Source organism: Sapajus apella, unplaced genomic scaffold (assembly GCF_009761245.1).
Source record: "Sapajus apella isolate SASKATOON/1434 unplaced genomic scaffold, GSC_monkey_1.0 scaffold33, whole genome shotgun sequence".
In the NCBI taxonomy this organism is placed as follows: domain Eukaryota; kingdom Metazoa; phylum Chordata; class Mammalia; order Primates; family Cebidae; genus Sapajus; species Sapajus apella.
In genome coordinates, this window is record NW_022436973.1 from 2,405,143 (window position 1) to 2,418,453 (window position 13,311).

At 53.8% G+C, this 13,311-nt stretch overlaps 1 protein-coding gene across 1 annotated transcript in view; it reads right to left on the reverse strand.

The window, feature by feature from the left end:
• Positions 1-1,459: 1,459 nt before the first annotated feature.
• PLCG1 (phospholipase C gamma 1) overlaps positions 1,460-13,311 on the reverse strand; it is a 39,656-nt gene continuing 27,804 nt past the window's right edge. The window contains exons 10-32 of the mRNA XM_032294938.1: positions 13,191-13,309; positions 13,023-13,108; positions 12,828-12,948; positions 11,940-12,108; positions 11,675-11,797; positions 11,490-11,591; positions 11,215-11,402; positions 10,668-10,868; positions 10,472-10,591; positions 10,208-10,388; positions 9,128-9,205; positions 8,207-8,310; positions 7,903-7,999; positions 7,580-7,649; positions 6,823-6,980; positions 4,844-4,940; positions 4,488-4,712; positions 4,256-4,404; positions 3,656-3,770; positions 3,376-3,537; positions 3,179-3,267; positions 2,880-3,067; positions 1,460-2,739 (exon numbers count right to left, since the gene is read on the reverse strand). Of these exons, the coding sequence (XP_032150829.1) occupies positions 2,697-2,739; positions 2,880-3,067; positions 3,179-3,267; positions 3,376-3,537; positions 3,656-3,770; positions 4,256-4,404; positions 4,488-4,712; positions 4,844-4,940; positions 6,823-6,980; positions 7,580-7,649; positions 7,903-7,999; positions 8,207-8,310; positions 9,128-9,205; positions 10,208-10,388; positions 10,472-10,591; positions 10,668-10,868; positions 11,215-11,402; positions 11,490-11,591; positions 11,675-11,797; positions 11,940-12,108; positions 12,828-12,948; positions 13,023-13,108; positions 13,191-13,309 (2,985 nt within the window). The 3' untranslated portion in view covers positions 1,460-2,696. The remainder of the gene's footprint in view (positions 2,740-2,879; positions 3,068-3,178; positions 3,268-3,375; positions 3,538-3,655; positions 3,771-4,255; positions 4,405-4,487; positions 4,713-4,843; positions 4,941-6,822; positions 6,981-7,579; positions 7,650-7,902; positions 8,000-8,206; positions 8,311-9,127; positions 9,206-10,207; positions 10,389-10,471; positions 10,592-10,667; positions 10,869-11,214; positions 11,403-11,489; positions 11,592-11,674; positions 11,798-11,939; positions 12,109-12,827; positions 12,949-13,022; positions 13,109-13,190; positions 13,310-13,311) is intronic.

Below are 13,311 nucleotides of genomic sequence, written 5' to 3' on the forward strand. Positions count from 1 at the left end.
AAAATGAAGGTCACTTTGGACCCAGTCTGCTTGTCCCTGGTCTGTCAGCCAGAAGGTTCTACTGGTGATAACAGGAGAGCAAGGAGCCTGCTAGGGAGCCCATCTGCCTTCTGGTACCACTGACTTTCCTCTCCCGGCCCTGCCTGCTCTCTTGGTTTGCTCTAACAAAATCAGCTTTTCAACCCTTGTTACTCATTAAGTCACCTTGAGGTTTTGACTAATACCTATGCTAAGGCCCCAGTTACCAGTATTTTTGAGAAGCTCCCCAGGTGGTGCTAATGTGCTGTTAGGGTTGAGACTCCACGTGTCATAACCCAGCAGGTGGAAGGCAGTGCTACCCAAGCTGGCACACTGTAGGGACATGGCCTACAGGCATGGGGAGAGGCAAACAACTCCTGATGTCAAAGCATTCAACCCCAAGTAATCCCCCCACCAAAACTCCCCAACCCTGCTTGGTCCTTCTGGGTCAACTGACATTTGTCAGGTATGTCTGGAGAAATCCTGAAGTGAAAATGATCTTTAAATTTGCTTGAGAGTTGGCATTTTCCACTAGGAAGAACAATCAAAGCATCTCCAGTGAGAGGCAAAGGCATCGTCTTATAGAGCCCAAGATACGTAAGCCTCAGGTCTACAAAGCTACCTTAAGAAAGGCAGAGCTGTCCCTACCCCAGGTTGTGTTCCAGAAACTTATTCAGCAAATGGAGGTATGTATTGATGAAAATTAAAAGGGTTAACACCAGCAGGCCAAGGATGTTGTAACCAATTAGATGAGCCCTAACAGAAGGGCCTACACAGTCTTCTTCCTTCTGATAGGAAAGCTTTCTCTCCAGGCCATAAAAACCACATGGATCATGAAGGCCCTGGTGAATTCCCATCCACCACCTTGTATTGTATGGGAAAGTCACCCTCCTCTCTATGAGCTGGGACTGTGAAGCTCTAGAAGTCAGTCACACAAGAACCTAAGCACTGTCATTTGATACTGGCTATCAGTTCATGTCATCCATAGAACCAGATCTTAAATTGTTTGTGTGGCATCATTTTTGTTCCATCCCAGCACAAAATATGATGAAAACAGAGCCTCAGGAAGAGAGGGACCTTTCAACCATGTTCTGGGCACAGAGATTTCGGCTGCCAAGTCCTAGAGGCAACCAGAATGGCACCTGGCAATGTTAACTGAATGCAAGTTTTGAAAGGAGAGGTTTCTGTGGAACTGGAAAGGGGCTCTGGTTGTTTCCAGATCATCACCAAAGCTGGCTGGCCAAGAACCCAGGCAGGATGTACTCTGTTCAGAGGATGGGCAGGAGAGAAGGTGGCCCCACAATTCCTGTTAGCCCAGAGAAGGTAACAGCTGCTTAACCTCAAGTTTCCAGAAACGTCCCACCTGCTTCTATTGCAGAGTCATCTGGTGAGTATGTCCCCAGACAACAGGCTTTCCTGAGCCCCAAAAAGAACATACAAGTTAAAGGAAAAAGGACATGAGGATGATTTATTTGGCAGTCAGATCTTAAGAGGGCAGCAGAACTAGCAAATGGCCAACCCTGAGCCCAAATATGGGCAGTAGGTTTGTGTGTGCTGAATGCTGGCTATGCTATGAGGCAGCTTTGCGCCCACGGGCCTGGACCCCAGCCTCTGTCCTCAGAGGTGGGGGCTGCCTTTCTAACCTTCCCATCTCCATCCCTAGATCATTTTTTTACCCGTCAGAAAGGAGCTGCAATAAGCATGGCAGCTTCATTCAGCACCCAGCTGCCTGTACCCTGCCCACCCAAGCGGCAGGCATCTCCTCAATTCCTTTTTCATTCCTCAGGGAAAGCATATCAAGTCATCTTTGCTTTTAAAAAACAAAAAACTCACCAAAATAGGCTCTGCTATTGCTTCTCTTCCCACCTACCCCCACCCCATTCTTGACAGTGCCTTAACATTACAAACTGAGCCCTCTTAACACAGCAGGCAACCCACCTGCCACTCTCCTCTCCAAGGCTCTACTCCAAGGTTTCCCTACAAGGGTGAGGAGCAGGAGGAGTAAATAACTTAGTTACAATACCATTGAGAAGAAAAATAATACTGCTATTTTTAACATGATCCCCTGTATCTTTCAGGCTGGGTCATGTTCCCAGCCATGGGCAATGTGCCCTTGTGCTGTGTCCTCCTCCTCAGGCAGGGCAGAGCCCTTCTCCATGCAGGCCCTACACTCCTCTGCCCTGGCTCCAGGGCCAAACTGCAGGGGCATCTAGCCTCTCACCCTGCCCAGCTGTGGTTTTAAAGCTACAGGACAATGTAAACTTTGTTTCCCTGGCCCAGCAAGGCTCCTCCTCCTCCTCCACTCTTAGGAATGTCAGTGGCTCCTTGGAGCCTCCTGTGCCACTGGCTGAGGTGCCCTCTCTCTCCAAGGGGCTTCGGCTGTGGTCCTGGCCCCACAAGATGTAAGGATCCATCTCCAGAAGTCAGGGCCAGATGTGTGTGCTTAATGCGAGACACAGTACAGTTTTTGCCTTCACCCAGAGCTGGGGCATGGAGGCCCAAAACAGTAATACATCTCATTAATGGCTTGGTTTCTGTCTAGCATTCACTGCTGGAATCTAGGCTTCAGGCTGTGAGACCCGGAAGGCCGCCACAGCAGGCTGCTTCCAAAGAACCCAGTTCACGGCATTCCATGAGGTGCACAGCACCTGCTGCTCTCCAACGAAGCTGGGGTACAACTAGAGGCGGTTGTCTCCATTGACCCGAGTCCTTCTTGGGGCCCTGGACAGAAGGGAAGAGTGTCAATTGGACAGCCCAAAGCCAGACAATATTATTACAACTTTTCTACCCAGGAGAAAGAAACACTGAAGTAGGACCTAGCCACGGCCTTGCTGGCTCTAGCACCCCTCCATCTCCCTCACCTTCGTTCTCGACTGTCAAAATGGTCTGCGAGATGCTCCTGGGAGATGCGGAAGTCCTCAAATGGCTGCTGGTAGCGGGACTCAAAGGAGCCTTCCCGGGCTCGGCCATGAAACAGCTGGCCCGAGGCATCTGAGCCCCGCTCCCGCAGGGATGTACCACTGAAGGGACTGAGGTCACCGTTCTCTTGCTTCAATGAAGGCAAGTGCAGAAGAGGGTCAGTGACTTTTCTGCACTTCAGGAGGGTGCTGCCTGTTCTCCTCCCACCCACCTCAGGCCAGCCCACCCCTGCTGCAGATACCTTGGCAGGGAAAATGTCAATCTTGATCAGCAGGGAGGCCAACTCCAGGTCCTCGCTGTAGTTGTTCTTCAAAGGCACTGCTCTGTATCCTAAGAGGAGGAAACTCTGGTCCTCAGCCCAGGAGGGACAGAGCAAGGGGCCCAGCCCTACCCTGGCAGCAAGATCACAGGGGCACTGCCTCCAGGAATGGTCCTCACCTGTCTTCAGGCCTTTTACTGGGAAAGTAGCCTGAGCCAGGAAATTCTGGTCACTAAACATGTCTTCCTCATACACCACGAAACGCAGAAAGGCAAATTCAGGGTTACTGATCTGGAAGTGGAAGGGCTTGGCCGGCCATACAGGGTTGAGTCCATTGTCCACTGTGAAGGCAATGACAAAAGGCTTCAGGTCACCCTGGGAGAGGATGGGATGACTGGTGGAGGGGGCCTTGTGGTACCCCCAGGAGGAGGAGGAGGATGACTGGGAAGACAGACTGACCCACAAACTCTGTCTTCTGCTTGGTGCTGTCATACTCAGCTCCAGCCACCTCAATCTCCACAAAAGGACACACAATGCCCCGGCCATTCTTCGGCAGATGACGGGCCCCCAGCACCTGCAGGCAGACAAAGGGGCCTAGGATTGTCTTTCCTGCTCCCTCCAATCCCAGACTGCAGAGGCTCAGGCAGCTATCTGTGAAGTGGAAGCAGTGCGCCCTCTGCTGGGCCCCCAGGACGCTGCCCGTGGAGTACTGCGGCCTGTAGTTTATTTAGTCTTGGCTTGAGCTAAAATTTCCATGTGAGTTTTACAATTTATGTTAAATCCATGTCTATTTTAACACAAAAGTCTTTTAAATGATTTCCTCTTAGGAAAAAAAAATTTCTTATCAGAACAAGTCACCCCATCAATGGCTCTGCACATGTCCTAGATGTGTACACCGCATGCTGTCTTCACCCCTTCAAAGACTCTGCTCAGGCCCCACCCACACTGACCACCTTGAGGCCTGAAACTGCCCATTTTTGGGGAACTCAACATAACCAACCACACTCCATCGGCAAGCAGCCCCACTTCTACCCTGAAGCCCAGATGAGCAGCACCTACCTCAATACAGATGGCACATGGCTCCAGCCCGCGGAGGCTGCTCTTGTCAAAGGGGTCGAAGGCCTCGTCCCGCATGGTACTTGGCTGCAGCACGTAGCCACAGTGCCTGCCCGTCATGAAGAGGGCCTGGTTCATCTGCATAGGCTTGTCTGGAAGAGGCAGATGACGGCGCATTCCAGTCCAGCTGCCCCACAGTGCCTCTCCCCGCCCTCCTCACAGGGGACCTCCTCACCAGGGGTCTGGAAGTTGAGGGCCACGAGCTGGCTGCCACAGATCCACATGGGCAAAGGATCATAGTTGGAGGAATCCAGTCGCTGGCCCTTGGGGTAGATGCGGGAGAGCTGCAGTCGATTGTACTGAAGGAACTTCTTGCCTTTGGCCTTGTTCACGTATTTCTCAGCCTTGGTTTCCGGGAAGGACGACATGTCCCGGTAGCAAGCACGTTCTGTGCCAATCTCTGGGCCAAACAGGGAGAACACTTACAGAGCCCGCCCACCCGGGCAGTGTTGGGGGGATAACTAAATACTCCTTCTGCACCCACCAGGCCCTCCAGGCACATGCACACCCCGCCTGAGCCCTGACCCTTACTCTCTTCATCGAAGGGAACAGGCCGGCAGTAGACAACAAGCTCAGAGAGCTCCAGGGCGATCTTCTTCCTCCGTTCCATCATCTTCCCCTCAGAGAGCTGGTGACACACACAAGGCCCTGCTACAGCCCTGCCCAGGAGAAGGAAGCCCCTGCCAGCCTTGGGCACGCCCACATTGCAGGTGCGCTGGGCCTCTCCCCACCCTCCCCTGTACCTTCCAGACACCACACCAAACAGTAAACGAGGGAGCGCTGTCCTCAGTCTCATCCTGGGATCAATCGTCTTTCCTCCTCTCTGTCCCAGAGGACACATTTGCCCTCCGACCCTCTTAAAGAGGTGGGTTGGTGGGGAGGTGGTACAGACTCCTCATCACCACCCATGTTCACAGTGAGCTTCCAGGGATCCTGGGATTGGCCACACTCACAAGTGACACTTTCTAATCATTCGTTACTCAGCCTCATCCTGGGGCAAAAATGCCCTGTGTCACCTGTGACTGCACTGGGGATGCAGGTCCCTGGCTTGGTCTCCATCTGTGTCCTACGGATGATCCTCACTGCCTCAGCTCCCCCAACTCCAATACAACCACCCACTCTCCATGCCAAATCTCTAACAGAAGGCCACTTACAAGTGTCCTTTCCCATCCTCTCACTCCTGGAGGTCCCCTTACTTCTTTCAGTGGCTTTTTTTTTGAGACACAGTCTTGCTCTGTCGCCCAGGCTAGAGTGCGGTGGCATGATCTTGGCTCACTGCAACCTCCGCCTCCTGGGTTCAAATGATTCTCCTGGCTCAGACTCCTGAGTAGCTGGGACTACAGGCACCCCCCTACCACGCCCAGCTAATTTTTTGTATTTTTTTAGTAGAGATGGGGTTTCATCATATTGGCCAGGCTAGTTTCAAACTCCTGACCTTGTGACCTGCCCGCCTTGGCCTCCCAAAGTGCTGGGATTACAGGTATGAGCCACCATGGCTGGCTTCAGTGGTTCTTACATTCAAACTAACTTTCTTTTTAGGCCTAGACCCTTGGATCCAGCCCTTCAGCCACTTGGTCTACTGGTACCTTTTCCTTCTAGGGGACAGCCTGGCAAGCACCCTATCCCTTCTGTTTGGCTTGCAGGTGCCTTCTCCAAAGCAGCTACAGACCTCCCTACCAAATGCACTTGGTGAAAGAGCCACCAAGTAGGAATTCCCTAACCCTTGAGAATACTTCTTTCTCTGCTCCTCCAGCCTCAGTAGAAGAGGCCTCCCTTCTCCATAAGGCTGGTCCTTCCAGCTAGGCTTAGTTTCCATCTCCTCCCACACCCTGCTGTCTCCCTTCAGCTGTCTGCATGACAGCCTGCTCAAACCCCAGTCAACTGTTCTCTCTCTCAAGGACAGGCCCTACAAAGGCTCTGCCTTTGCCATTCCAGACTCCCCCGCTGCCCACTGCCATCCAACCCCAGCCATACTGCTGACACACCAGGGCTATTTGCTGCTGCTGAATCCAAAGGGCACTTACACGTTCTTATCATGCCTGTGTTTACCTCTGTAGCCCTCAACACAGGAGACCCCCTCCCTCACCAGTGGCCTACAGTCTGTCTGACTTGCCTACCCTGGACTCCTTTCCTTGCCCATGCCTTCTCATGTGGAGCTTCTCAGTCCATCCCAAGTTCTCTTCCTATTGTACACCACCTCTTATCTCCTATATCTGGGACCCCACTCCTGCTTCAGCCCAGGATTTCTCCTCTTAGCTCTGGCCTTGTGTATCCAACTGCGGACCCACTTAAACGACCCATCACTATCTCAAACTCAACACGATCTAAACACACCACATTGCATCTTATGTGTCTCTTCTCGATCCCTAGCTAAGGCAGGAGCTGTGGCCTATCTAGCATAGGCCATCGGCTGCCCCACTGCTCTGAGGGGGCTTGTGCTGAGAGCTGGAGGTCTCAGCTGCCTGACAGGTGCACACACTGCCCCGCAGCAGACTCCAGCAGAATCTCACCCTGGCATCTGCGGTCTGGGCCACTTCACGGATCTTTTTCACCCAGTCCTGCAGCTCCTCCTGTGAGTCGGCAGCAACATCCAGGGACCAGTGGGCCACCGATGCCATGCTGATGGAGAATACGAAGAGCCGGTTGTTCTTGCCCTCAGGACGGATGGCTGGGAGGGTGAGAGCAGATAAGAACTGAGAATAACATCTCACCCACTCCATCCCACTCTACACCCCAGGCACTGGCTCAAATGAATTCTCAAATGAATTCTATCTCGTTCCATTTCCTCCTTCCCATATCCCATGAGGGGAAGGACTGCTTTGCAGACCCATTTTACAGATGACAATGCTGCAACTCAAACAAGTCACTGCTGGTTGAGGTGGAGCCAGTGTTCCAACTCAGCTCTGCCTGACTCATGCTTCTGCCTCAGGCCACGTCTGCCTCTCAACCCCATCTCCAAGCCTCTGTCACATCCCTGTGGCCCAACCCATTAGGCCTGGGGAGGTCAGCCAACCAGGAGCATCATCTTTGCTGCCAATTCTGATGGGTTCCCCAGTGCCTGGCATGGGGTAAACATGCAGGGGTCAAAGATGAGGGTGACAAAGGGAGTCCAGGGTGTCAAAGGAATATAGAGAGCATGGGGAGAGCTTGGAGTGAGGGCAGCCTTTGGGGTTCAGCCATCAGCTTCCTCCCTACGAGCAGGAGAGAGATACAAAGGAGAACCTCACCCTAGAGAACAGTGGGCAAGAGAAAGGGTCGGGAGCTCACCAATCTGACAAGCTGGTACATCCAAGACCCCCCGCAGCAAGTCCCCTAAGGGGCTGTTCTCGTCCAAGTGCTGTGGGAAGCAAAGCCCACCAATGGTCAGCATGGCTACTGCGTATGTGTGTGAGGGGATATCCATGTGCATGGGACAAAACATCTTGTGGGTATACCTGTGACTGCCAAACATAGCACAGGTATATGGGAGACCACCAGCCCAGATGACAGCTGTCTGTGCATGCACATGCATGCCTGGGACTGTGTGATGGGAGATTCCAAGGAGAATCTGGGGATAGGGAATGCCATTCCTCAGGTGATCCTGGCCTTACCTCCCTCTCTGGCTCCAGGGCCACGGGGTTGACCATCTCTTCCACATAGTTTGATGGGAACCACAGCTGCTTCTTCCCTCCGTAGTCCCCTCGCCACCTGTGGGAGCCATAGGGTGCTGACCTCCAGCAACCACCCCTAACTCCCATGAGGAGAATATCCTTTGGTAGGGAATCCCATGCCTAAGCCAGGCTGAGCAGGCACTGCTGGTGCACACAGGAGACAAGCACATGACAAATACATGTCTTTGGAGCCCCAGCTCCACTGGGGCCCTTGGATTCTGGGCCTACCACACTACAGGCTCACCAGCCTCCCTCTTGCTTTTCCACGTTCTGGATGATAGCACTCTTGGTGAAGGTCAGCTCGTCCTCCCTCTGGGCCTTGTAGTCAAAGAGGGCTTTGACTGCACACTGCAAAGGTGAGAAGCACCAGTCAGAGCAGAAAGGCTCCCCCTGCCACTGCTGACCTGGGGCTTCATGTGCACACACACATGTGCTTGGGCTTTCCAGCCTTGGGTCAGGCCACTGGGAGATGACACTGCCAGCAACAGGCCCTAGTTATAGTTCTCGTTACTGCCTTGCAGGGAGGCTCCAGCACAGATATAATCAGAGAGGTAGGACCTCTGCCAGTGAAGTGCCTTAGGATCCAGGTAGAACCTTAAGCCGCACCCTGGGCCACAGAGAGAACCTTGTATCCTCTCCCAGGAGTCAAGGCTGGCAGGCCAAGGCAGGGTCTGCAGTTGCCCTGAGTGCCTCCCCAGGACCTGGAAGCATATGGGGCCTGAATGGGACCTCATCACTCATCTGTGAAGTAGAAAGAAAAACCTCTCAGGTCTTCTGGCTATGGAGGGAATAGGGCCCAGGCCTTTTTAGAGAAAAAGGCAAAAAGAATGAACCTGTGTGACAGAGCTCCACAGGCCAGGGAATGAGTGGCCAGTGTGCCTCCTGCTCCCTACCTGCTGCTGCCCAGGGAGGAAACAGGGGTCACCCATGGGAGTAGTTTTAAAGGGTCATGGCTGATCTAAGGGGTGGGAGGTTAGGGGGTGGGTCAGCCCTGGGAGACCTGCGGTCGCTCACCAACCACACATCTCTCACAACCTGTTGGGCCTCGGAAAACCACAACCACCACTTCTCCACAAAGACCACAGATGGCCCAGAACACAGAAATGAAGCCCCAAGCAGCTGGGGACCCTCCCCAGCTTCCTGTGCCCAGAGGCCTGAGCTGTACCTTGAAAGTTGGCATAGGGTTTGCCTCTACGTAGAAACCAGGGTTGCGTCCCTCATACAGGGCTCCGTAGTCAGGCTCCTGGAAACAGGACACAATGGAATATGTTAATGTCCCAGAGCCCAGAGGTAGAAAGCAGCTGGTTTCTCCAGGAGCTTCCCTTTCCCCCAGTGCAGCAAACTTCCACGTGGCCTTCCTCACCAGGACACCAAGGCGGCCACCATCACACTAGCACCTGGTCCACAGGGATCCTTCAAACTCAGTGGAGACAGCTTCAGGGGCCTCACACCTTGTCTCACCCTTTCCTTTCTTCACATTTTTACCCGTGAGGCCCAGCCCAGGATTCTAAAATCTCTCAGGTCCTGAATGCCCAGACTCCCAAATATTTCTGAGCTATGTGCAGGTGGGCCCTTCACAGACTGCCCATATTCAGTGCTTTAGTTCAGTGGCTCACTGGTTCACTGCTGAGCCACGTCAGGAACAGCCTTCCCACTCCCTACACTCCTGCCACTCCTCTCCACCACCTGACCCCAGGGACCAGTGGACTACAGGCCTCTTCCCACCCTACTGGGGAGTCTACTGAGGATGGGAGTCTCTCAACTGATCTCCTGGTCCCAGACTCCTTCCTCCTGTCCAGGGTCCTTGTCACCATCTGTGTTGCCATAAGTCCCGACTTTTTCCCTCACTGGTCTCACCTCCTATGGCTCTGTCCTCCATACCATCCATTCTTGGGTAGCCTCATCTCACCTGCCCTGGGACAGAGTCACTAGGCCAACCCCAGCTGGATGAGTTTCCATTGTGTGTACCTCTCCCGGTATGAGCCCCAGAACCTCCCCCTCCACACCTTGGCTCATGACGAATCCTCTGCCTGTGTGCCTGTCCCGATCCTTAGAGACACCGCACAGATGTCCCCCTCTTCCAGATACTCTCCTGGTACCCAGACCATGGCTCCCACTTGGACTCAGGGGCCCTCTTACTAACTCCAACACCCCAGGCCTTGCTGTTACACACATCCAGATTATCCAGTGACTTTAAAGATTCTGGGTCTCTCCTGCCTCCCCTCATCTACCACAGTGCCCTCACAGCTGTGCCAATCTTCTCCAGTGCCTCCTCATTGATGGGATAACGCAGCTTCATCTTGCGGTATAGCGGGTGCTTCTCATAGTAGCTGATGAGGTCAACAAGGCTGTCGAACTCCGAGTTCCCTAGCATCACAGTCTGTCCCTCTTGCTGGACACGGCAATGCTTGATCTTGCCCTCAGCCCTTCACAAGGACAAAACAGTCACACAGGGTCAGGGCAGCCCAGATCCAAGCAAGGCCCCACAACCCAGGGCCACACCCCTTACCGGAAAGAGATGGCATATGAGTTGGGCTCATTGCGCTTCCGCACCAGGAAGGCCCCATCACGGGGGACACGCATTAGCATATGCTCAGCCTGTGCTCTGGTCAGGCTCGCGTGGTACCACCTGAGGACAAGCAGAGTCAGGCCCAGCCAGCAACACCCATGGCCCTCCCCTGCCCACTCCCAGGCCCCTCCCTCACTCTTTGCTCTCATGGGCATTGGTCTGTGGAACAGGTTCTGAAAGTCGCATCTCAAACTCATTGCAGCGCAGGGGCACCTGCTGGTAGTGTGTGATGAGGTCATAGAGGGAATCAAAGACGAGGTTGTCTGTCAAGAAGAACTTGGGGGTCCCAGCATCTTGCCGGGAGTGGATACGGCAGTGCTGGACTTTCCCATTCCGCCTGTGAAAGACACAGGGTGAGGGAGGCTGGGAGAAACAGGCCAGGGCCTCAAAGACCAAGTTCCACCCCAAGTGAGGCACCAAGTCTGAAGGAGGGAGGCCAAGTTCCTGAGGAGCACAGGTGTGAGCAGTCGCACTGAAAGGCTTCAAATTAACTGAAAAGGGAGGGGTGCTGTGGGGGGTGAGTGCACATGTGTGTGTTTTGGTGTGTGTAGATGAAATTATGTTCCATGTAAAACATAACTGTCCTGGATCAAAGGCTCAAATGTTAACTGGTTATCTATGGGTGGTGTCATGTCTATATACGCACACTGACTGAACGTGGGCGTCGGCATGGGAAGTGTTACCAGAAAGAGAGCGTGTAGTCTCCCACGAAGGTCTCACTCTCTCGCACAAGGAAGGAGCCGTCAGGGGCCCCGGTCTCGATGCAGTACTCAGTAAGCAGGCGCTCAGCGATATGCCGCCCATCACGCCCTGCCCCAAGCTTTCCATGGAACCACTTCTCATTGGAGTGCAGCTCTGTACTGCTGCTGACCTGTCAAGGGAAGGCAACAGCAAAGACACTGTGACCCTGGCTTAGGCCTGACCTGGCCCAGCCCCCAGACCTGGGCTGGTCCCTCACCTCCTTGGGCTCCTCCTCATCCTCATTGCCCTGGTCACTGCTGGTCTCCTCAGAGTAGTAGATCTTGCTGCTGGTCAGAACGAAGTAGTGGGGATACCATTCCTGGAACAGACCAAAGGGGGACTCGTGAGCCAGGGTCCTCACACCCACCAGTCCCACCACCCTCAGCCCAGCCCAGTCCTCACGTGGTTCACAGGGTCCTCCAGGTAGAGGATGCCATTCTTGATGGAGTTGCTGATGTCGTTCTCTGAGTACATCACGGATGTAGGCACCTCCTCGTAGGCGCTGCCCTCAGCCAGCTTCTTGTGCTGTAGGGGCAACCAGAACAGGGCAATGCAAACCCCAGTCCTCACCCCACCTCCTCACCAGGCTTAGGCCCAACAGCTGAAGCCATGGCCCAGGCAAGGCACTGAGAAGTGTGGGGCTTCCCCAGTGAGCCCACCACCCCACCTTGATGAGGATCTTCCTCTTAAGCTGGTTGGGTGAGGGGAGCCCATCGGCAGAGATATCCACGGGCTTGGTGAGGAGTGTGTCCCCCAGAACCTTCTTGAAGTACTGGGCCATGTTTCTCTGCTGGGCAATGCTGCAGTGGTCCTCAATGGAAAGGATGACTGGGTACCTGCAGGGCGGGGGACAAGCACAGTGCAACAGATCCTGCAATCCTCTGTGGTCCAAGTAGCCTCTCACAGTGAGGTGTTGGGCGTCAAGGGCCTGGGGGTTTCTTGTCTATAAAAACTATCTCAGAAAAGAGGCAGGCTGTAGCCACTGATGGGGCAGAAGGGGTTCTACAGCTGTGGCGGCAGTGGAAACCAAAGGGTGGCAAGAGATGTAGTACCGAGCTGGTCCAATTACGGAGGGTGCAAGAAAAACCTTTCACATCAAAAAGGTCAGGAGAGAGGAGAAGCCTCCAAAGTTAGCTATTAGAGCCCTGGTGAGGTCAGGGAGATCAGTGACCACAGGTTAAACAGTAAACAGAATTGAAGGAATGGGACATAAGCAACACAATCTTTTGGGCTGTGAGGGAAAAGAAGTTAGCAGGATACTGGCCTAAAGAAACCAGGGCATGTTTTCTGAAGATGAGAAGAGCATGAATGTGTTCTACAGGCTAAAGAACCCATGAAGAAGACAGTGGGCCCAAGGTGTAGGAAACAAAATATAACTTGGAAAGCAACAGCTCAAGCAGGAAGCAGGAGACGAGGAGAGGCCAAGAGATAGGACAAAGATGAAGGGCTGGCGGAGAGGGGACAGGGCATTCAAGGGGTCTTTCTGCCCTCTGTCCCTCTAGAATAAGAGAGCTGGTGCCCAGTTAACCCCTTGGTCCTCCACCCTGCGACTCACTCTGAGGCCACAAAGGCATGCTCCTTGATGGTGTGCAGGACATCTGAGAACTTGATCTTGGTGGTAAGGGTGTGCCCATGGTAAATGACTGGCATCCCATCCGGACCGTCCCAGCAGTCCACTGAGGAGCAACATCACCATGATCAAGCAGGCAGGCCTTCCGTCTTCCCTCCCCCAGCCCTGGACCCCACGCACACTCAATGCAGCGACAGCCCATCCGCAGGCAGCGAGCATAGGCTTCCAGGGAGGATTCACTGGAGAACTGGTCCCCGGTCAGGTACCTGGATAGGCAAAGAGAGGCAGGTATGGTCTTATGGGCCCTCCTGGAAAGAAGCTAGGTGGGCCCAAAGGAGCCACACTCACGTGTTATGGGAGGAGGAGATCCAGTAGTGGGAAAGAGGGTTGTTCATGGTGTCCGGGCACACAGCGTCCAGCTGCGAGTTCCACACACTGTTCTCTTTGGAGAACAGGAAGGTGACAAACT